General features: G+C 36.9%; 1 protein-coding gene across 2 annotated transcripts in view; it reads left to right on the top strand.

The window, feature by feature from the left end:
• Nucleotides 1–22,871, top strand: part of TNPO3 (transportin 3) — an 83,967-nt gene that overhangs the window by 30,037 nt on the left and 31,059 nt on the right. For both annotated transcript variants that reach the window (XM_069588333.1, XM_069588334.1), the window contains 7 exons: nucleotides 677–833; nucleotides 10,698–10,841; nucleotides 13,944–14,119; nucleotides 14,855–14,993; nucleotides 16,210–16,356; nucleotides 19,259–19,366; nucleotides 21,059–21,150. In XM_069588333.1, the coding sequence (XP_069444434.1) occupies nucleotides 677–833; nucleotides 10,698–10,841; nucleotides 13,944–14,119; nucleotides 14,855–14,993; nucleotides 16,210–16,356; nucleotides 19,259–19,366; nucleotides 21,059–21,150 (963 nt within the window). The remainder of the gene's footprint in view (nucleotides 1–676; nucleotides 834–10,697; nucleotides 10,842–13,943; nucleotides 14,120–14,854; nucleotides 14,994–16,209; nucleotides 16,357–19,258; nucleotides 19,367–21,058; nucleotides 21,151–22,871) is intronic.

Raw genomic sequence — 22,871 nt, 5'->3', positions numbered from 1 at the left:
TTATTTTTTGTTGTAAGAAACTTTTTATTGATAATATTATGCATGCTCCTTAAAAAAATTCTAGCAGTATGGAAGCTTTCAAAGTAAAAAGCAAATACTTTCGTCTCTTCCTATTCATATATTTTATAAGTAACCACTATTAGTGACTTACCGTATAGCCCTCTAGACTTCCCTTTAAGCATTTTAAAATAAAGAGGTGCATACATGTATTAATATGCATAAACATGTGTTTCCTTCAGTTATATGTAATATGTTTCATATACTTTTTTTGTGGACATCTTATGTTATGACACAGATACTCATTATAATGTCTATATATTCTCCATTGTATGATGACTGTAACCTTTTTTATCCTAATATGAAGGACCTTTACATTTTCTCAGTATTTTTGCTATTATTAAAAAAAATACTTGTGCATATACATCTCCGTATGTGTGAGATTTTTCTGAAAGATAAATTTCTGCAAGTGGAATTGCTGGGTCATAAATTATTGTGCAAGTTGAAAGTTTGATTTCTAGATGTCTTTCCAAAAGAGTGTATCGGGTTTTTATCCTCTTTAACTATAGTGAGAATTCTACTTTGTTGTCATGGGTTATTCTGATGGCTGTTTTTATCTTATGTGATTGTGTATTTTGGGGCTCTAAATAACTTATAGCTCTCCTCTTTTCTTACCTAGATATAGCAATGATGTAACTTCTCTGCCTTTTCTGCTGGAGATCCTTACAGTATTACCTGAAGAAGTACATAGTCGTTCCTTACGAATTGGAGCTAATCGGCGTACAGAAATTATAGAAGATTTGGCCTTCTATTCTAGTACAGTAGTATCGCTGTTGGTATGTTTGAAATACTGAGTTGTTACCTATGTGCAAAAAGCTTTGGTGGTTATTTTGTAACTCAGTAGCACTATTGTAAAATAGCTTTCTTAGCAAAATTTGGCAATGATAATACTATGGTGTTTATATAACACTTTACAGTTAAAAAATACTTCAGAAACTATACTTTTTGAGCTTCTAAGCAATGCTGTCAGGGTGGTATTATTTCCATTTTATGAATGAGAAACAGGTTTTAGAATTACACAACTGCTAATTCAGAATTTAAACTCAGGTCTTCTGATTACATATCCCTTGTTCTCCTCGTTCCTCCTACCAGCTGTAGGCTCTTGAGTAAGGACTGTGCTCCAGGAACTGCATATAAATTTACTTAAGGAAAGGATCCTCTCTAAGAGATAAATTGAGAGTTTTTGATAGGGTGGTGGTACAGGACTTTACTTGACCTTTGAATAATATCATAATTATCGAATATACTGTTCTTATCCTTTTTGATTAGGTGGAAATTTTAATGTCCTCGACCAGGGTAGGTAAATTTATGGTTCATGGGCTGTTTGTAGATGAAGTTTTACTGGGACACAGTCATGCCTGTTCAGTTACATGTTGTCTGTGGCCATAATTTTGGGCTAACATAGCAGAATTGAGTAGTTTTCACAGAGACCATATGGTCTGCAAAGCCTAAGATATTTACTATCTGACCCTTTTGTGGAAAAATTTTGCTGATTCCTGAACTAATAATTGGTATTAAATTGATTATTTAGCCCATATACCACTTTTAGGTCTTGTGTCTAGGTCAATTTTCTTGACAGTGTGGTTATAGTAGATTATTTTTCAGGAATGTATTTCAGTACTTCACCATCATAGAACTTTTCATTTGAAAAACAAAGTTTTGTTTAAAATTGTGTTCATTAGAAGTTCATTGGAAAATTATTTTTTTAAGTTAAATATGTTTTCAATTAACCATTTATTTTAAAGAAATCATGTAATAGAAAGTTAGGAAATATAGATAATCAAGTTACATTCAAACTATCTATCACGCTGTTAATCCTTTAGTATGTATCCTCTGTGAACATGTATACAGATTTTGAAAATCCAAATGAGAATATGCTTCACCCACCCTTCTGGAGCCTGCTTTTCCAGTCTTCCAGCTTCATCTTTCCATTTCAGTAAATTTTTATATCATCTAATAAATGCTTAGACCATATTCACATTTCCTGAGTTGGTCCTAACATATTATTTGTAGCATTTTTTCATATCAATAATTAGTCTAGAACCATGCCTTGTATCAAGTTGTTATGATCACATTTCCTCTTCTTCCTTTTGTCAAAATGACACTGATTTGTTGAGACTGGACTAGTTGTTTTATAAAGCATCTTCTTACCTCCTGCATTGTCTTTGTCTTTGTGTCATTTAGTTTGTTTTTCTGTTCTCTATAATTCCTCTAATTGGAAGTTACATCTAGAGCAGCCCTACTCAGTAGGAATTCCTCGAGGGAATTAAGCCTTAAATGCCCTAAAGTATCTGTAGTTTCTCCTATATACCATTCATAGGAGGATTGATAAAATAGATACTCAAATCATTTTCTGCAAGACTTAATTCTTTCCCAGGAACTTGGTAAGAAAGACTGAAAGACTTTGATGGGTTAGTTTTAAAAGGTTAAATATTTTTAGCTAGAAAACAACTTAGATCTTTCATGCTGCAATTTATTAGAAGATATACTTTTTGGTTGACCTTCTGTTAGTGATGCTATGCTAGGATTGACTAGATTAGAATGATGACAGTTTGATTCTTCCATTTATAAAGTTTGTTTCTCCCCTTAGAATATAATGCAGTTTGTATGAATGTTAAATTCTAAGTTTATAATCTTTGCCTTAATAATTTCATCATGGTTTGCAAAATAAACTTTTGCTAATTCTTTCTTTCTACGTGTATATTAACATTCTTCTGAGTTCCCACTAGACAGGCAGGATGAATCTTTAATTTTTAATTATTCTGTTTTCTCTATAAGGATTTTGTTTTAAAGATGACTTAAATGTTGCTTTTTCCCCTTGACTTTCTCTTTATGGTGTATTATGGGCCCATGAGTTTCATTGATTCAGGGTCTTTGCTTAAGTTATTCTTTTGATGCTTTAAATGTTACGACTTTGGCCACTGGAGCATATCTTTATTTCCTCACAGGAAAAGATAACTAGTATTCATCTAGTTACTGCCCTAGATCTAGAACCCTTGGTTCCTTTTAGTATCAGTTTGGGTCCAGTCAGGAGAGAGAAATTACCTATTAATTTATTGGGACTGTTCCATATAAAGAATGTTTAACTATTGACAGGCATCTGTAGTAATAAGGGATTGTCTAGTAAGAGGTGAAGAGAGCTCTAAAGAATATAGAAATAAAACAGATACAAGGAGCAGTCATTAAGGTCAAGGCTAAGATAGAGTTTCTAGGGAAGGAAACTCAGTCCCTCTTCCAGGACTGAGATTCAAACCCTGTTGGTGATGGTTTGTTCATGGTTAAGAAGTGACTGTGGTGCTACATGCCACTGAAAATCTCTCCTCTCAAACTTGCTAAAAATCTGCTTTCTAGGAAGGCCAAGAAAGTTGTTAGGGAAGGTATCTCACCAGAGGCACTGTGCAACAAAATCAGCTGGGTGTGGGAATGCCAGTGGAAGCTACTGGCCACTGTGCACTGTAGGCACTGGAGAAGCTAAGTGCGCTGAATCTGTTGCTAAAGAAGAATGTACATTCCTCAGGAGCCAGGAGCAGTCTGCTGAAAAACTGTTGCTGAGGATGAGAGTTGGTGCTGGAGAAAGTGCTGGCCAATGTACTGCAAGAGCTGGACACCAGAGAAGCTATGAGTCTGGGGCTGAAGAAGCTGCATGTTCTTTAGAAGGCTGATTAGTGAGCACACTAGAATGAGGAAGCAAAACGCTTTTCCTTCTGCGCTTTCTCTTTAGTGACCTTCTGACAAAAAGTTAGTGCCAGTTGGCACAGGAAAAAATATTTAAAGGGCCCAGATCCATTTTCACAGAGTAGTTCTAAAAGGGTGAATTTGGAGCTGAGAGGCAATAGCTCTGCAGTGGGCCACAGTCTTGCCTTTTAACTTAGCTCCCATAGGTGCTCTTTTACACATATTTAAACACCAGTGCAGTGGTGTAACAAGCAGATAGAAAATATGGAACTACTACAGTCCTCACTTATATTGATTACAAGGCTATAATTGGTATATATGGCTTTTTTCTTCCACAACTCATTTCATGTTTTCTCTGCTGCTATAGGTTGAATATTTGTGTGTGCCCCTGCCTCGAAATTCATATGTTGAAAACGAATCCCCAAGGTGATGGTATTGGAGATGTGGCCTTTCGGAGGTGCTTAGGTCATGACAGTGGAGCCCTCATGAATGGGATTAGTGCCCATATAAAAGAGACCCCAGACAGCTCCTTTCCCGTTTATGCCATGTGAAGACACAGTAAAAAGACAGTTGTTTATGAAACAAGGAGCAGGTCCTCAGCAGAGACTGGTGCCTTGATCTTGGACTAACAGTCTCCAGAACTGTAAGAAAGATTTCCATTGTTTTATAAGCCACCTATTCTGTATTATTCTGTTAATAGCAGCCTGAATGGACACCTGCCCTGACCAGAAACTTCGCTGCTTGGGATTCTTTACTCTGTGAAGTTACCCAAAATTTCATTCCCAAAAAGTCTGAGCCCTCAATCATCCTGCTTGTGGATTGTTGTTTCTGTAGTTTTCCATTAACCTTTTGGGCATGGAAGTAACAAAGAGACTCCCTAGAAAATCCTCTGGGTTCCAGACCTAGAACTCCTTGCTTTGATTATATAGAAGCAATACAGTATTTCACTGGTAATTGTGATTTGTTACTCTAGTCTGTAAAATAACTCTTTTCCTGTTGGTTCAGTGGCATAAGAAGCTCCCATTGTTCAGGTGGTAGTATTATATTCCAATTCACTGGAATTATTTTTGAGTTTCCTGGTGGAAACACACCTTCTTTGGGACCCAGATCTCTAAACTAATAGAGCTCAGAGTTGCCCATTACTGTACTTCCTGTACTCTGATATGAGTTTCTTGATTTGATATGATACCATCATGGTTAGATGTGGTATTCTTTGAGTCTATGAATGATAATGCTGACAGAAGCATTACAAGCAGGGAAGACAGTTCTATATCCAGAATTTGGGTCTATTCCTATGAGAACAAATCTCTGCTTCCTCCATGATAGAAGCCAATATAATCAGTGAACCTGGTCCCCATGGCAGTTGGTGCCACTGGGGACTCAGTGTTCGTCTCTGCTGCTGTTCGTCTCTTACTTGGTAAGGTGGAAATCCGTGTTAATATATGTTTAGCCTCCATCCCTACTACTCTGGCCACTTTGTTTATGAGCCTATTGAGCAAGCACTAGATGGCTAGGGAAAGAGGCTGACATTGTTAGAGTTTGTCATTTTGTCTCTGTCATTGGGAAATTCCATTATAGCGATGCTCTGGTGGGTATTCACATCGGACAGAAATCTGTGCCCATTTATATGTCATTTATATACCTCTTTCTCAGACTTGCTTGTCACCAGTCTTCCAATCTTGTTTCTACCAAATCCCTGATCATCCATCCAAATGATTGACAAGGGTCCATGAATAAGTGGCGATCCAAATTTCTGGTCATCTCACTGCAGACATGGTGGACAACTATACATACTGCTTGAAGTTATGGCCACTAGGAAGGTTTTCCCTCAGCATTGGCCTTCACTGTGGCCCCGGAGTGGGCCTATAATGCTGTAGCTGTCTGCCTTCAGGTGGTACCAGCATATGCAGATCAATCTGTAATCCAGGCTTGAATGTTTTCTTCTTCAGTTATCCAGTTGTAAAGACATCCCAGGAGGCCACAGGCATGGACTGAAGGGGGTGAATCAATGCAAGAATAAGTGGTGTCAGAGAATCTGAGCCACCTATACTCATGTAACATTTTTGTAGCTTCTAAATCTTCCTATACTCAACCTCTATCATTTTCATTTGATGACAAGTCTCTGTTATGCATGCCCAATCTTAAGACTAGGTAGTTCAGACAATACTTAGTTCATGGTGGGAAGCTCAGGCCACATGATCACCTGATGTCCTATGGATAGGCCTGCCCAGGTCTTATAGCAAGCCAGAAGCTGATTTTCAAAAGACAAATAGTTACCTGCAGAAGAGTGCATAGATTTGTTCCAAAATTCTAGATATTTGCACTACAGTGTTCCTGTTGGTACTTCCCAGAGACTCCATACACTCAATGAAGACTCTCAAAGAAGTATACTTGTGTCAATGTTTGGCTCAATCTAGTGTTATAGTCCAGCCTTCCTCAGACTAACACCTTTCTGCGTGTTTCCTAGGTTTCTTCAGACACATATAAGTAAAGTTTCACAGTTCTATTGGTGTATAAGTTGTTTCCTCCTGTTCCCTTAGAACATTCTGAGATTTGACCCTAGTTTATGAGTGTTATTGGGGATGTTTGTGGAAGGTGTTGAAGAGATTGGGCATCTTCTTTCAAGCCCTCTGTCTCAGATAGGGTTATTACAGGGCTTTGAAGCTGAGGAAGGCTTGTCTCAGACACTGGAAGGCAGAGGCTACTTCTGTTGGAAAGGAAGACTCAAAGTGACTTGGATTACCAGTTTCATTAGGGTCCAACTGGGTGTCCTCATTCCAAACTTCAGAAGTCTGCTGTTTGCCTGTCAATTTCAGAACTTTGACATGAGAAACTTGGTAGGACTGTAAATTTAACTGTTTGTAATTCAGCAAGCCACACAATTAAATTTTGTATATGAGTGTGAGCAATCTTATAAGAGCTTCATTTAGAGCTGTCATGGAAGTTTGCTAGTTCTTAGACTGTGACTTGAGCTGGGTTAACAGACCCAAGCTTGTAATTTTGTAAGCACTCAAATGACTAAAAAAAATTCAGCAGCCACTGTAGTCCTTATAGTTATTATTACTGCCATGATGATCAAGTGCATTTAGCTACTTGGACTTGATTTAGCACTTCATCATAATTGATGATAGATGATATCATCATGATATCTGAAAAATATTGATATATCCTTGTGGGACTTACTAAACTCTATAAGTCTCTTGTGTCTTTTGTCATGTTTTAGAACTTAGAGGATGAAATTAGTCCACAATTACCAAGAAAAATATGTACTTGGCTGTGATAGCAGATACTGAAGACTTCTTAGAACTTTTTTCGTTTAGTTCCCCCATGTTCTCTTTAATGTTTTTATTCTATATTTTCTTCTTGTTAGTATTACACTTTGTGGTCCATTCAAATGGACTTATTCCTAAATATTGTATTGAACTTTAAAATTTTGAAAAATATTATTATTCTTGCTCTTGAACTAAGCCTGGACTCTAATATTTTTCTCCCTTCATTTATTCTCCATTTTGTTAATTCAAGATCAATTATTATTTGTTCTTATTCAGTCACTAAGTCCTGTCTGACTCTTTGCAAACCCATGGACTAGAGCACACCAGGCTCCTCTGTCCTCCCCTCTTTCCTGGAGTTTGCTCAAATTCATGTCCATTGAGTCAGTGATGCTGTCTAACCTATCTCATCTTCTGCTGCCCCTTTCTCTTTTAGCCTCAACCTTTCCCAGCATCAGGGTCTTTTCCAGTGAGTAAGCTGTTCACATCAGGTGGCCAAAGTATTGGAGCTTCAGCCTCAGTTCTTCCAGTGAATATTCAGGGTTGATTTCCTTTAGAATTGACTGGTTTGATCTTCTTGCAGTCCAAGGGACACTTGAGAGTCTTTTCCAGCACAATTTGAAAGCATCAATTCTTTGACACTCAGCCTTCTTTATGATCCAACTTTCACATCCATACATGACTACCGGAAAAGCCATAGCTTTGACTGTACATGGACTGTTGTTGGCAAAGTGATGTCTCTGCTTTTTTAATACACTGTCTAGGTTTGTCAGAGCTTTCCTTCCAAAGAGCAAGCGTCTTTTAATTTCCTGGTGGTGGTCACCATCTGCAGTGATTTTGGAGCCCAAGAAAATAAAATCTGTCACTGCTTCCACTTTATCCCCTTAGGTTTGCCATGAAGTGATGGGACCAGATGCCATGATCTTAGTGTTTTGAATGTTGAATTTCAAGCCGGCTTTTACACTCTCCTGTTTCACCCTCATTAAGAGGCTCTTTAGTTCCTCTTTACTTTCTGTCATTAGGGTGGTATCATCTGCATATCTGGGGTTGTTGATATTTCTCCTGGCAATCTTGATTCCAGCTTGTGACTCATCCAGCCCAGCATTTCAAATGATGTACTCTGCATATAAGTTAAATAAACAGCATGACAATATATAGCCTTGTCATACTCCTTTCCCAATTTTGAACCAGTCAGTTGTTCAATGTCCAGTTCTAACTGTTGCTTCTTGACCCATATACAGGTTTCTCAGGAGACAGGTTATGTAGTGGAACTCCAGTCTCTTTCAGTTTTCCACAGTTCGTTGTGATCCACATAGTCAAAGGCTTTAGCACAGTCCATAAAGCAGAAATAGATGTTTTTCTGGAACTCCCTTGCTTTCTCAGTGATCCAGTGGATGTTGGCAGTTTGATTTACCTTTTCTAAACCCAGCTTGTACATCTGGAAGTTCTTGGTTCCTGTACTGCTGAAGCCTGTCTTGAGCGATTTTGACATAACCTTGCTAGCATGTGTAATGAGCGCAGTTGTACGATATCTGAACATTCTTTGGCATTGCCCTTCTTCAGGATTGGGATGAAAACTGACCTTCTCTAGTTCTGTGGCCACTGCTGAGTTTTCCAAATTTGCTGACATTCTGAGTACAACACTTTTTTAACATGATCATCTTTTAGGATTTTTAATAGCTCAGCTAGAATTCCATCACCTCCACTAGTTTTGTTGTAATCCTTCCTAAGGCCCACATGACTTTATATTCCAGGATATCTGGCTCTAGGTGAGTGACCACACTATCATGGTTATCTGGGTCATTAAGTCCTTTTTTGTATAGTTCTTCTGTATATTCTTGCCATGAATACACATGAAATGTTCCCTTGATATCTCTAAATTTTCTTGAAGAAATCTCTAGTCTTTTCCATTCTGTTGTTTTCTTCTATTTCTTTGCATCGTTCATTTAAGAAGGCCCTCTTGTCTCCCCTTGCTATTCTCTGGAACTCTACATTCAGTTGGGTATATCTTTTCCTTTCCCCTTGCCTTTGGCTTCTCTTCTTCCTCAGCTATTTGTAGAGCCTCCTCTGACAACCACTTTGCCTTCTTGCATTTATTTTTCTTTGGGGTGGTTTTTATCAATGCTTCCTGTACAGTGTTATGAACCTCCATCCATAGTTCTTCAAGCACTCTGTCTACCAGATCTAATCCCTTGAATCTATTCATCATCTCCACTGTATAATATAAGGGGATTTGATTTAGGTCAGATGCGAGTCTGAGTGAACTCCGGGATTTGGTGATGGACAGGGAGGCCTGGTGTGCTGCGATTCGTGGGGTTGTAAAGAGTCGGACACGACTGAGCAACTGAACTGAACTGAACTGAATAGCCTAGTGGTTTTCTCTACTTACTTCAGTTTAAGCCTAAATTTTTCAATAAGGAGCTCATGATCTCAACCACAGTCAGCTTTTTAGGTATTGTTTTTGCTGACTGTATAGACTGTCTCCATCTTTGACTGCAAAGAACGTAATCAATCTAATTTCAGTATTGACCATCTGGTAATGTCCATGTGTAGAGTCATCTCTTGGGTTGTTGGAAAAGGATGTTCTATAACCAGCATATTCTCTTGATAAAACTCTGTTAGCCTTTGTTCTGTTTCATTTCATACTCCAAGGAGAAACTTACCTGTTACTCTGGATATCTCTTGACTTCTTCCTTTTGCATTGCAATCCCCTGTGATGAAAAGGACATCTTTGTGTATGTATGTTTGTGTGCTAGGAGATGCTGTAGCTCTTCAACGAATTGGTTAACTTCTTCAGCATTAATGGTTGGGGCATAGACTTGGATTAATGTGATGTTGAATGATTTACCTTGGAAACAAACTGAGATCATACTGTTGTTTTTAAGATTGCACCCAGGTACTGCATTTTGGACTCTTTGTTGACTGTGAGGGTTACTCTATTTCCTCTAACAGATTCTTGTCCATAGTAATAGATATGATGGTCATCTGAATTAAATTCTCTCATTTGAGTCCCTTTTAGTTCACTGATTTCTAAGATGTCAGTATTCAATCTTGCCATCTGCTGCTTGACAGTGTCCAATTTATCTTGATTCATGGACCTAACATTCCAGGCTCCTGTGCAATATTGTTCTTTAGAGCATCAAACTTTACTTTCCTCACCAGACACATCTATAGCTGAGTATTTGCTTTGGCCCAGCCAGTTCTCTCTTCCTGGAGCTATTGGTAGCTGTCTGTCCATCTTGAGTGGTGCTGTACGGCATGGCTTATAGTTTCATTGAGTTATGCAGACCCCTTCGCCATGACAAGGCTGTGAAACATGGAGGGGCTGAGATGATGAGTGCTAAAGACAATTCTCTTGATAAGATTATATTAATACAGAAGTGGAATCTAAGAAATATAGTTGTTTCTGAAACATATGTATCTTTGAACCTCTGTGTAGTTCAGCTTCTTAGGTTAGAAAGTGGAGATAATAAAGATAATAGTATATACACCCTTGTACAATTTTAGTGGAGATTAAATTAATTAAGAGCAACAAGACAGTGTCTGGCAAGTAAAAAGCACTTTTAACTGTTAGGCTGTTATTGCTGTCCTTCTCAGTATCATATCTATAAAGCAATCGTAAAAATATTTCATTTTTTAACAATGTTTTAAATGTAAAAATTGGTGTTATTTTTATAATTTTTTTCTTCTTTTCAGATGACTTGTGTAGAAAAAGCAGGAACAGATGAGAAAATGCTTATGAAGGTCTTTCGCTGTTTGGGAAGTTGGTTTAACTTAGGAGTTTTGGACAGTAACTTCATGGCTAACAATAAGTTACTAGCACTCCTTTTTGAGGTTTTGGTAAGTAATGGCTTCATTTATGAAATGACTTCTGTTTATTTCTGGCACTAGTCACTTACAGTAACTGACCTTATGGGATATAAGAGTGTTTTTGGAGTTTTGCAGTGTGAGTAGGAAGTGTATGGTAAGAAAGCAGCACTGTCCCTTCCTTGTTGCCGAATATCACATTAAGATATTATTTTCAGTGCTCAGAATAGAATGTAGTTAGGTTTAAGAGAAAAGCAGTTTTATATGTAGATCAGTGATTTACATATTAAAATTCAAGTAACAGAAGTACCATTGGCATCTTTTTCGTTATTTTTAAAGTATTAAGTTGTGTGTTTCTAATAATGACCATTGGGTGGTTGAGACAATTACAGATCAGAATATTATCTTCGTAGTTCAGATAGTTAAACATTGGTGAAGTCTCTCAGTCGTGTCCAACTCTTTGCGACCCCATGGACTGTAGCCTACCAGGCTCCTCTGTCCATGGGATTTTCCAGGCAATAGTACTGGAGTGGATTGCCATTTCCTTCTCCAAGGAATCTTCCCGACCTGGGATCGAACCCAGGTCTCCCACATTGTAGACAGACGCTTTACCATCTGAGCTACCAGGAATAGGGTATGTATAAGATGAATTTTGGGTTTTTGAGATTAAAAGTCACGTCTTTTTATATACTGGTATGTTTCTTTCTTAAACTTTAATAATGCCTAGTAGTACATTCCTCTGTCTTGGTTGATGGGAGTGCTTAGAATAAGACTAGTTTTTAGAACAAAAAGCAGCAGTATCTCAAGCACAATTGTTAAACGGGTCTTTGGAGGTGGGTGTGACTTTGTCTCTTTCTCCTCGATGGTTTTCCTTCCATGAACACATATTAGGGTAGAAATTCTGTATTTCCATTCTGGGTGTACGCTGGTAAACTATTTAGAAGATGCTAGCATGGTGGGCTGCAGTCCATGGGATCTCGAAGAGTCGGACACGACTGAGCGACTTCACTTTCACTTTTCACTTTCACACAGTGGAGAAGGAAATGGCAACCCACTCCAGTGTTCTTGCCTGGAGAATCCCAGGGACGGGGGAGCCTGGTGAGCTGCCATCTCTGGGGTCGCACAGAGTCAGACATGACTGAAGCAACTTAGCAGCAGCAGCAGCAGCATGATATTAATTGATATCACTGGATTTAAGAAGGAAAAGGAAAATGGATTCTTCAAGGAGACATTTTAGATATTATCTATAATGATTTTAGTGTATTTTTGCTGTCATTCTTGCATCAGACGCTAAAATTCAGGAAAATTAAAATGCTAGTAATTGTTTTGCTAATCATTATCTTTGTCTCCATGTCTGTTGATGCCATACCTTAATGACAGTAATTCTGATTTTCATCTCACCAGGTTGTGTGAAAGAGTAGTCAGTATTTAAAAATCCAGGTCCTATTTTTTTTTTTAAAGTATATAAATATGATAACGTATGAATGGAGGACAGGCTAAAATACACTTCAAACTTCTGTGATGACTCTTGGGAACTGAGATTGGGGTAAAGAACAGACTAAGTAATGTGCCAGATATATTGCTATTGTTTTCTCTATTGATCCAGTGTCATGACCAGTCCTCTGTTACTTAAGAATGTTTCTAGAGTCAGGGTCAGATATATTCTCGTTCTTATATTCTTTCAGTGGTTTGCAGTCATGCCACATAAAACTAAATAGTTTGCTTTATGCTAGGGCCTCCCTGGTGGTTCAATTGTAAAGAATCTGCTTGCAGTACAGGAGATGTCAGTTTGATCCCTGGGTTGGGAAGGTTCCCTGGAGAAGGAAATGGCAACTCAGTGCAGTATTCTTACCTGAGAAATCCCATGGACAGAGGACCCTGGCAGACTACAGTCCATGGGGTCACCAAAAGGGTTGGACATGACTTAGCAACTAAACAAATGCTTAGGCCAGGACCTTATTATATAGCTTTTTTTCTTATAGTTCTTAAAAAATATATATTTTAAAAATAATAATTGATATATACAAAAGAGTAAATTTGAACATTTATTTAACTTTTGAAACATTGTAGTACAATGAATATTTTTGGGTTCACCACCACTCAAAGAATAACCTAATGAATAATTTGTGTCTTTGTGTTTTTCCAATCCTGCTTTTATAGCTTTTTACCCCCTTGGAGATTCTAAATGTCCTTGTTTTTTATTATTCACAAACGAACAGTATGCCTTTACTAAATTTATCCAGTCTCTGGACTGTTTAATAGAACCCCTAGGAGCCTCCCTCCTTGAACCTTCTAATATGCTCTAGTTTTTTTTTGTTTGTTTGTTTTTGTTTAGTTTTTTTCTTTTCTTTTTTTTAAAATATGCTCTAGTTTGTATCAGTTGTGCCCAGTTGTCATCCTGGGACTTTTCTTTACTCTGCTATGGATTGGATTAACCTTTTTTTTTTTTTGGACCCATCTCAGATACTTTCCTCAGAAGGATATGTGGGAAATAAATGATGAGTTTTTGCATGCGTTCTTGAGAAATATTTTTATTTCATTCTTAATTAATGATTTAGCTTAGATATAGAGTTCCAAATTCAATATTCTTTTTCTTCAAAATTTCCAAGGCCTTGTTTTCCTATATACTGGCAGGTATCATTACCAATGAGATGAATAACTTGATTTTTGCTCCTTTCTAAGTTACCTTCTCTTTTCCCCAGAAGCTTTCAGAACCTCTGTTTAACCTTAGTATTCTGAAATATCACAGTAATGTGTTAGGTTTGAGTCGTTGATATTTGTTGAACCTTTTCACTTTTAACAGTACTTGAATATCAGAAAAAAGATGGAGAAGATTTCCATGGAAAATAGGGCAGGGAACACAAGGCATTCCAGGAGGGACTAGTAAATGGGAAAAAACATGAATATTAGAAGTCATGTGACCATCTATGATTGAGGTACCAAACGGCAGATTTGCTTGGCAAATAGGGAAATAATAGTCAGAAATAGGAAGATTGATGGATGTTGTCTCGTTGGAGGCCATGAATATTAGGCTGCTGTGCATGTATAAAGTACATGTTCAGAAACAGGTTTTAATTGCTGTCCTATTGGATTACAGCTTAATTATCTTACTTCCCTATTCCTGCTACCTCCCAGCAACAGGATAAGACCTCATCGAACCTACACGAAGCTGCTTCAGACTGCGTATGCTCAGCTCTCTATGCCATTGAGAATGTGGAAACCAACTTGGCATTAGCCATGCAACTTTTTCAAGGAGTCCTGACATTGGAGACAGCCTATCATATGGCTGTGGCACGTGAAGATTTAGATAAGTGAGTAGTTATTAAGGGCAATAGACCATACAGCCTGGGATTCTTTTAAGTCACCTTCTGTTCATCCATATTTTGCCACTGAAGCCCTGTCTCTAGCTTCAGTTATTCTTTAGAGTTTATAGCTAAAAAACATACCAAATCTTGACTGTACCTTCAAGTTTTAACATCCAAAAATTTTCTCCAAATTATGGAAGGAAATGAGAATGAGATTGAAGAGACTTAAAGAGTCTTCTTCATCTCCAAATCTCTAAGACATGCTGCCACTTAAGTTTGGTAGATTAAAAAAAAAAAACCCTCCATTCTTCATGACCCTGTGTAAATATATACATTGCATCCTCAAGATGCTCTGCTATTCATCTCTGAACCAGGAGTGGAAATCAAATGCAGAGGGAGATGTGATCATGCAGAATAGTAAGTTTTAGCACTTACAGAGGATAAGGCTCTAAGAATTAGGGATGACCTTTGAAGTATCAAGTGTGATTTAATGGGAATTTTCTTCAGATGTTTTAATAATTGAGAATTTGAACTGACTGACTTACATTTGCTTATATGTTTAAAAGTATATGATTTAAAGAAAGATGTTTGCTAAGGAGATTGTGCTACACCATAGCAAATAATCACTGCATGTCTCTTAGGCCAAGGATTGTTTCTTTATTTCATTAACTGTGTCTGTGAGTATGTACACATAATATACAGATATCTGACTTGGTGTTCTTATTCATGTTTCCTTTACAGAGTTCTGAATTACTGCCGTATTTTCACTGAACTTTGTGAAACTTTTCTTGAAAAAATTGTTTGTACGCCAGGCCAAGGCCTTGGAGACCTACGAACTCTGGAACTGCTTCTTATCTGTGCAGGGCACCCTCAATATGAGGTAGTGTTTACACTATGCTGATGCCATTGTTTTTCAATTGTATGCTTCATATTGTCTACATTCTGTTATCTCCTATCCAGCTTTTTATTTGTGGGAAATTATAGTTTTATTTTCAATTAATGTCATGAAGCATTTACTCTGCGGTGAATTAAAAAAGAAAATTATATGTCAGCTTCTGCTTTGATTCTTTTCTGTTTTCCTAGTTGGTTTTAGCTGGGCTGATTGGTACATAGCATGAAAGAACCTGTTAGGAACAAAGCTTATTACTTTTCCAGTGAGGCCCCCTCTCTAGCTTTAGTTATTATTTAGAGCTTTATAGCTTAAGAAATATACCAAATATTAACTGTACCTCCAAGTTTTAAAATCCAAAAATTTTCTCCAAATTATGGATGGAAATGAGAATGGGATTCAAAGGACTTAAAGAGTCTTCTTCATCCCCAAATCTCTAAGACATGCTGCTACTTTTAAGTTTACTAGATTAAGAGAAAAAACAAAACAAAGCAAAACAAAACTCTGTTTATTCAAAAGGCTTTATATCCTCTTAATAGTATAAGAAGTGAGAAGAACTCCCAAGCTTGGTTAGCTCTATTTAAATAGCTTCATTTTGGATCTTTGATGGGAAAAGGATGGTAGGGCCCCTCTCAGGGAGGGGCCCAGTAGTTCTTGTGAGTCTCAGTGTTTTTTCTGTGATCACATAGAAGATAATAATGTGTTTGCTTAACATACTTTCATGACAATATCTAGATTTTGTTGAAACTCAAAACAGTTTTGGGCAGAAGTATTGTTCTATGTAATAATTATCTTTCCTTTAAATAGTGCCACATATAAGATAAGCTATGGTTTGTACAGATATTTGTAGGTTTATCTGCTGAGAGGTGTTTTAATTTCAAAAAAATAATTTCAGAATTTAGGGAAAAAGACTAAATTTTAAAGAGATTTCTGTATCTGTTTCTCTAAATTTAGAATCCAGTGTATTGCTGGAGAAATTATCTCAGGCCTAGACAGAGAATGTAAAGCCAGTCATCCTAAATGTTGAGTTTTGGGTCTAACATGGAAAGATAATTTGGGAAGATAAAAATCTGCTAGAGAAAAGGTGGCTGCTGAACTGGTTCCACTACTACTAGTTTAAAGTGTTTCTTTCCTGTTAGCCCTAGTAATAATAAAACTGCCTTCTTTTCTGGTCCAAATAAACCATGTTTTCTCTTTCTTTTGATAGGTAGTAGAAATTTCCTTTAATTTTTGGTACCGACTAGGGGAGCATTTGTACAAAACGAATGATGAAATTATTCATGGCATCTTCAAAGCTTATATTCAAAGGCTGCTTCATGCCTTGGCTCGCCACTGCCAATTGGAACCTGATCATGTAAGTTTTCTTCTCTATTTAATCATGTCTTGATTTCCTCTTCTTTTCAGTGCTAACTTGAAAAGGAACTGAAAAGATAGAGAATAAAGCTAATGGAATCTGCAGGTTTTCTGTCACTCTAGCTTTCACTGAGGAAGTCAATACCAGTTTAGTGAAGAGTGCTATGCCTATGTAGAAAGTAATCAGTCCTGCTGAGTCAGTAATTCTTCTGGGAATTCACCTTAAATAATTCTGCTGAAGAAAAAAATTGTTATGTACAAGGCATTATCTATAAATGTAAAATATGGTAAATCCATGTACAAGAGTATAGAAGAGGAAATTCCTCGGGGAGCCAGTGGTTAGGACTTGGTGCTTTCACTGCTGTGGAGCCCAAGTTCAGTCCCTGGTTAGGGAGCTAAGATCCTGCAAGCTGTGCCCTGTGCCCTCCCCACAAAAGAGTATTATAGAAGAGTTAGATAAATGATTATGTAGCAACTTGATGGATCATAATGCAGCAGTTAAAAGTAATTACTTGACTTCCCTGGTAGCCCAGTGGTTAAGACTTTGCACTTCCAATTCAGGGGGCTCGTGTTGGAGACCTAAGATCTCATGTGCCATGCAGCCGAAAAAGTAAATAATAATAAATAAAACCAAAAGAAACTATAGAAAAAATAATATGTTTTAAAAATAATAACTTGAGATAGCAATAGTTGGTATCCTAAATAAAAAAATGAGAATGTAAAATTTTATGCTGTGTATTTTTAATAGTATAAAATACATGGTTGGATTAAAACTAAACACAAAAATGAAATATTTGTGTGAGGACATGGAAAATAACATGACTCTCCCCTGAACACATAAGTACAAATTTTTCTTTATATTACTTATGCTGATTTTATAATTTAAAATAAAATGTAGAAATAATCTATTTGCTTAGAAGAAAATATACAAGAAATATTATAAAATAGTTAATCAGAAAATGCTTCAACCACATTCTTTGCTTAGTTATTTCAAATTTTATAGTGTTTATTTCATCATTTTGGTTGGTTAGTTTAGTATCTCTATGCTTCAGCCTATAAATTGGAGTGGATTTTTTTTTTCCTATTACTATTAAACCTGGCATGAAAACTGTCTGTGCTCTTAATGTTAATGTTGTCATCTGAGTTATGGTATTTTGTATTTCCACAGAACCTTAGTGATGATTTAGTTCAGTGGTTTTCACTACTTTTTTTTTAAACTGAGGAATCCTGTCTTCAGCTCCATAGTGCTTGGAAACATGAGTAAATAAAAACAGGGCTACTCTGGTTTAAATGGCTGTGTTTGCTTGATCTCTTTGCTAGTTCTGTGGTACCATTTCCCTTGTAGGTAATTCCATACATTTGTAGGTGTGCCATGCTTCGTAATTCATTATCTCATCCGAGTCAACCATTATCTCCTCCTCATTCCTTGGCTTTAATTTTTTTCATCTTAAATTAAGAATGTTGAATTAGATTAGCAATTCTCAGTAATACTAAGGGCTTTTCTCAGAAACTCATGATCCAAGATTCTTATACATACCCATAACCATCTCATAATTAGTAAACCTTCTGTCTGTGGGGTCGCACAGAGTTGGACACGACTGAAGTGACTTAGCAGCAGCAGCAGTGTACTCACAGGAGGATGTTAGAGTAAGAAAAACTTCAGAAGCATGAAATGTGAATGATCTCTGTATTTTTTAATGAAAAAATTAAAATATATACAGCAACGGTGAAATGATTTTATAATGAATATCTGTATTCAGTTCAGTTCACTCGCTCAGTCGTGTCCGACTCTTTGCAACCCAGTGAATCGAAGCATGCCAGGCCTCCCTGTCTATCACCAACTCCCGGAGTTCACTCAGACTCACATCCATCGAGTCGGTGATGCCATCCAGCCATCTCATCCTCTGTCGTCCCCTTCTCCTCCTGCCCCCAATCCCTCCCAGCATCAGAGTCTTTTCCAATGAGTCAGCTCTTCACATGAGGTGGCCAAAGTACTGGAGTTTCAACTTTAGCATCATTCCTTCCAAAGAACACCCAGGACTGATCTTTAGAATGGACTGATCTTTAGAATGGACTGGTTGGATCTCCTTGCAGTCCAAGGGACTCTCAAGAGTCTTCTCCAACACCACAGTTCAAAAGCATCAATTCTTTGGCGCTCAGCTTTCTTCACAGTCCAACTCTCACATCCATACATGACCACAGGAAAAACCATAGCCTTGATTAGACGGACCTTAGTTGGCAAAGTAATGTCTTTGCTTTTGAATATGCTATCTACGTTGGTCATAACTTTCCTTCCAAGGAGTAAGCGTCTTTTAATTTCATGGCTGCAATCACCATCTGCAGTGATTTTGGAGCCCCCAAAAATAAAGTCTGATGCTGTTTCCCTGTCTATTTCCCATGAAGTGATGAGCTGCTGCCTAACTCCTACCATTAATATTTTATTATACCTCTGTTATGTATCTGTGCACCTTTATAAAATTCTTTTTAAAGTCTAATATTCTATTGTGTGTCTAGTTGTGGTAATGATTGATTTTGGTAGGTCTTGAATCATAGTTTCAGAGACTTATTCAGTAATAAAAAGCTAGACTTTATCTATTATAGATAGACTTATATTCTAGAACACTTTCTACCTCCACCACTCTAGATTTTTCTAGCAACAGGGCAGGATGTAGCTTGGACATGTCAAAAAAAGAGTTTCTCATAGTAAAGGTAGAGAATAGGTTGTATTGATTTGACATATCTTAATGTTTGGGATACTTTCTGTGGTAAAATGTCTTTGTGATTTATGCAATTTATCTTTTTATTCATTGGGACTGAATTGCTTAATGGATTTTTTATTCTTCTAAAAGTTAGTGAAAGCCTTAGTGGGTTTAAAACAAATGTTATCTGATTTGAAATTTCAGGAGGGGGTTCCTGAGGAGACTGATGACTTTGGGGAGTTTCGGATGCGGGTGTCAGACCTAGTGAAGGACTTGATTTTCTTGATTGGATCTATGGAGTGTTTTGCTCAGGTAAGCCCATTTGAAGATTCTAATCAGCTTTACCAGTCATTTAAATTGTGTTCACTTCTGTGTCTTCTCTAAGTGTTCCATCTTTTTCTTCAATCTTGATGGCTAAATGGGACAGTAGATATGCAGGTGCCTAGCACACTGCCTGGCATATAGTAGCTATGTTTATTTAGTATCTTACGAGCCAATTGCAGTGAGTAGTTCAGTTATTGTTTTACACTATATACTTGCTAGTGAGAGTTGTTCCACTTGTACCATTGAAATGGAAGATCATAGATAAACCTTAAAGCCCCCAAGATACTTAAAGGGAATTTGGACCTAGCCAGGAAAAATAGACAAATTTTTCTGCTTTTAACAAGTATGTATCAACTCCTGGCAATCTTAGTTTTTTGGCATTTTGTTTGTTTAGTTATGGTTAGATTCCTTTGCAGTTTCATCCCAGAGATGACTATCGTAGAGTAGAAGAATCATGTCCTATGGTTTTCCTAACAATCAGTGAGTAACATTTTAGGTCTTAAGGTTACATCATCACCATTCCATGTCACTTAAAATCAGCATAATATCAGGTGGTTTTCATATTGCTGGATCATGCTCTGAATCCTGAAATACTGATTTTGATGGTTTATCAGTCATACTGAACTGACCTAATTTGGAAGATGGGTAACCCATGCATTTGGTGTATTTTGGGGTATCATCTGATCTAGAAAGTGTTAATATAATTGTAACTGTATTTCTTTATATTAAGCAAAATGTGTTTCTTGACCTAATTACAAAGAGTTAGGGATTCTTAGAAAGCAGATTTAAGTGAGATCCCCACTAAATCACAGGCAGATGCTTTGTGCTCAGATTTCAACTCTTTTCTCACTGGCTCCGTGACTTTGAACAAATTACTTGTTCTCCAGACCTCAGTTTACAAATGTACATTTATTGTGAGTCTTGTCCAAGATGTGTACTGTGAAACACCAGTCTCATGAGATGTTCTTTTCTGGAAAAAAATAGTTCTGTCAATTAAAACTGGAAAATGACCTAAATAGTATATTTAAAGGTTCTGTGAAGTCATACAAGAGAATTGTTTAATTTCATTTTACCTAGCAGTGTGTTATTTGATTACAGAAGCCTTATTTAGACTAACAGCCAGTCACATTCCACTGAGGGCTATACCCTGGGGAATTTTAGGACATCTCTGAGTATTTTGCTTTGTCTCTCCCCACCCACCCTTGCTTGGACATGGTATTGTGATGGGTGCTTCAGAACAGTTACTTTTTAGGAATTTAATCTGTACTACTAGTGTTGATGCAGACAGGTAGTTAAAATAATAAATGTAAAGCCAATGCATATGCAGAGGTTTTACATCATTTTTAAGTATGTTAATGTATTTATCAGTTACCAGAACCAAGAAAAGACACTCATGTAATATGTTTTGTTTTTTCCATAATACTGTTTTGTAGGGGCATATGATAATCTTGATATACTCTTGGGAATCTAAATGGATTTGTTTCAAATATTAAACTAGTATTGATTTAGGGTTAGTGAAGATTTGAAAAATGAAAATACTATTCTCCCCTGGCTCTGAGAGATAATTAAATTTAGAAACAAGGGGCTAAATTTATTTTAACTAACAGGTTTTTTGTTTTGTTTTGGAACTCTATTCTGTTTTTCTTTTAATGGATCCATAATCCACCTCTTCTTCTCTAGTTATATTCTACTCTGAAAGAAGGCAACCCACCCTGGGAGGTGACAGAAGCGGTTCTCTTTATCATGGCTGCTATAGCAAAGAGTGTTGATCCGTGAGTGTCTATAAGTCTTTTGCTGGGAACTCTTAATATCAGAGGAAGGAAAATTGAGCCATTTTTCCTCATGTGGGATATGTTTGGAAACTCATAGAACTTCTTTCTTCTATAATGCTGTCTAGTCTTCTGACTTCTAAGAGACTAGTTCAGAGTAGCATGCATTGCTGATACCCATGTTTTAACCACATTTTCTAGAGTTAAAATTCTTTTGTTCTTGATGCTAGGAAAAGAATGCTGATTTATTTTTCCAACCCAGGCTCCCTTGTGAAAGTTAGTATAATCAAAATTTTATTAGACTGTTAAATTGTTGGCACTTGCTTAAAAGCATTTGAATAGGCACTTATTTGGCTCTCACCTGCTTTTGTGATCTTGGGTAAGTTATCCTTACAAATATTTAATTATATTGTTCTCCTTTTTTCCTGTCTTGGAGAATCATTTGTAAGTTTCAGAGAGGCACAGCATAGTTACACCTCTTAAAAGAATAGCAGAATCTAAAGGGCAATTATTTTTGTTATTGCTGTTGGAAATTTTTAAATTATTAGAATTTGATTTCTCCTTGATTAGCAAAGAAATTCTATTTATTATTTCAACATGAATCCTTAAAAACAGAATTTACTTTGTTCTGTGAGTTTATAAATTGATGCTGATATCTGTCAAGTTTTCATGTATTGTATGTAATCAGACACCTGCAGTTGAGCTCTCTGTACAGGGCTTTGGTTGGAGAGATGGTTGAGGCATGTATTCATAAAATGTACAGTGCTTCTTTCTGAGCTGGCTTTCAGGGTCTAGTCAATGAAATCTTATATACTTTCTAATCAAGGAAATATTTAAGGAGATCAGAGTTGGTTTGTTTTTCTCTTAAGAAGTTCTAGTCCTGAATCACTGATCATACTATTTGCTTTTAAACCCTTTTTGGTATCTTTTGGAACCTTCACTAACAGTTTGAAGATACTACGCTAATGATCTAACTGATTTGTGATTGTGTATGAGAAAGGATGCGTAGAGAGTCTCAACACTAGCTTAGTGCCTTTAGGAAACAAGGCATAAATGAGAGAAGATTTTATTTTGTTTTTTATTTATCCACATTTCACGCCAACTGCATGATTACAGGTGTGGGTTTGTTTTTGTTTTTGTTTTTTTAACGTATAAAAGGCTTAATAGACTTAGTTTATCAAGAAGGAGTGTTCTTGTGCTAATCCAGGATTTATTTAAACATCTTTCATTTCTGGATTATGTTCTGGTCATTTGGGGGGCATCCTCCCCTCTGCTTAAAAGAACTTGAGCCAGTATCCTTGAAGGGTGAGAAAAAGAGAAGGAAAAGGAAACAGTAAACTCATGGAGCTGTGAAGGTATTTGGGTAACTTTAATTTTCCCTCATGTTTTAAGTCAGAGCACCTTTATCTATTCCTGCAGCTTTTGTTCTTGATTCTTTAGTCAGTGAGCTGGCCTCCCCATGCTTACCTGTTCTTAAGGTTTCCATTATCCAGCCATAAGAAATCTTCTGGAGAATAACAACTAATAGGAAGTGGTCTATAAAAATTATTTAATCATTTAGTTATTCAGTAATATTTATTTATTGAGTGCCCACTATGTGCCAGGCGCTGTTCTAGGTGCTGCAGATATAGGAATAAATAAAGTGAATTCACTAAAAGACATTGGTCCACAGTAAATGCCTACCTGTCCAGTTTGAAGAGCCTTATTTGATAGCAAGATTGTCT

Source organism: Ovis canadensis, chromosome 4 (genome assembly GCF_042477335.2).
Source record: "Ovis canadensis isolate MfBH-ARS-UI-01 breed Bighorn chromosome 4, ARS-UI_OviCan_v2, whole genome shotgun sequence".
Classification (NCBI taxonomy): domain Eukaryota; kingdom Metazoa; phylum Chordata; class Mammalia; order Artiodactyla; family Bovidae; genus Ovis; species Ovis canadensis.
Note: the sequence above shows the minus strand (reverse complement) of the source record. Positions and strands in the feature narration are given on the sequence as shown.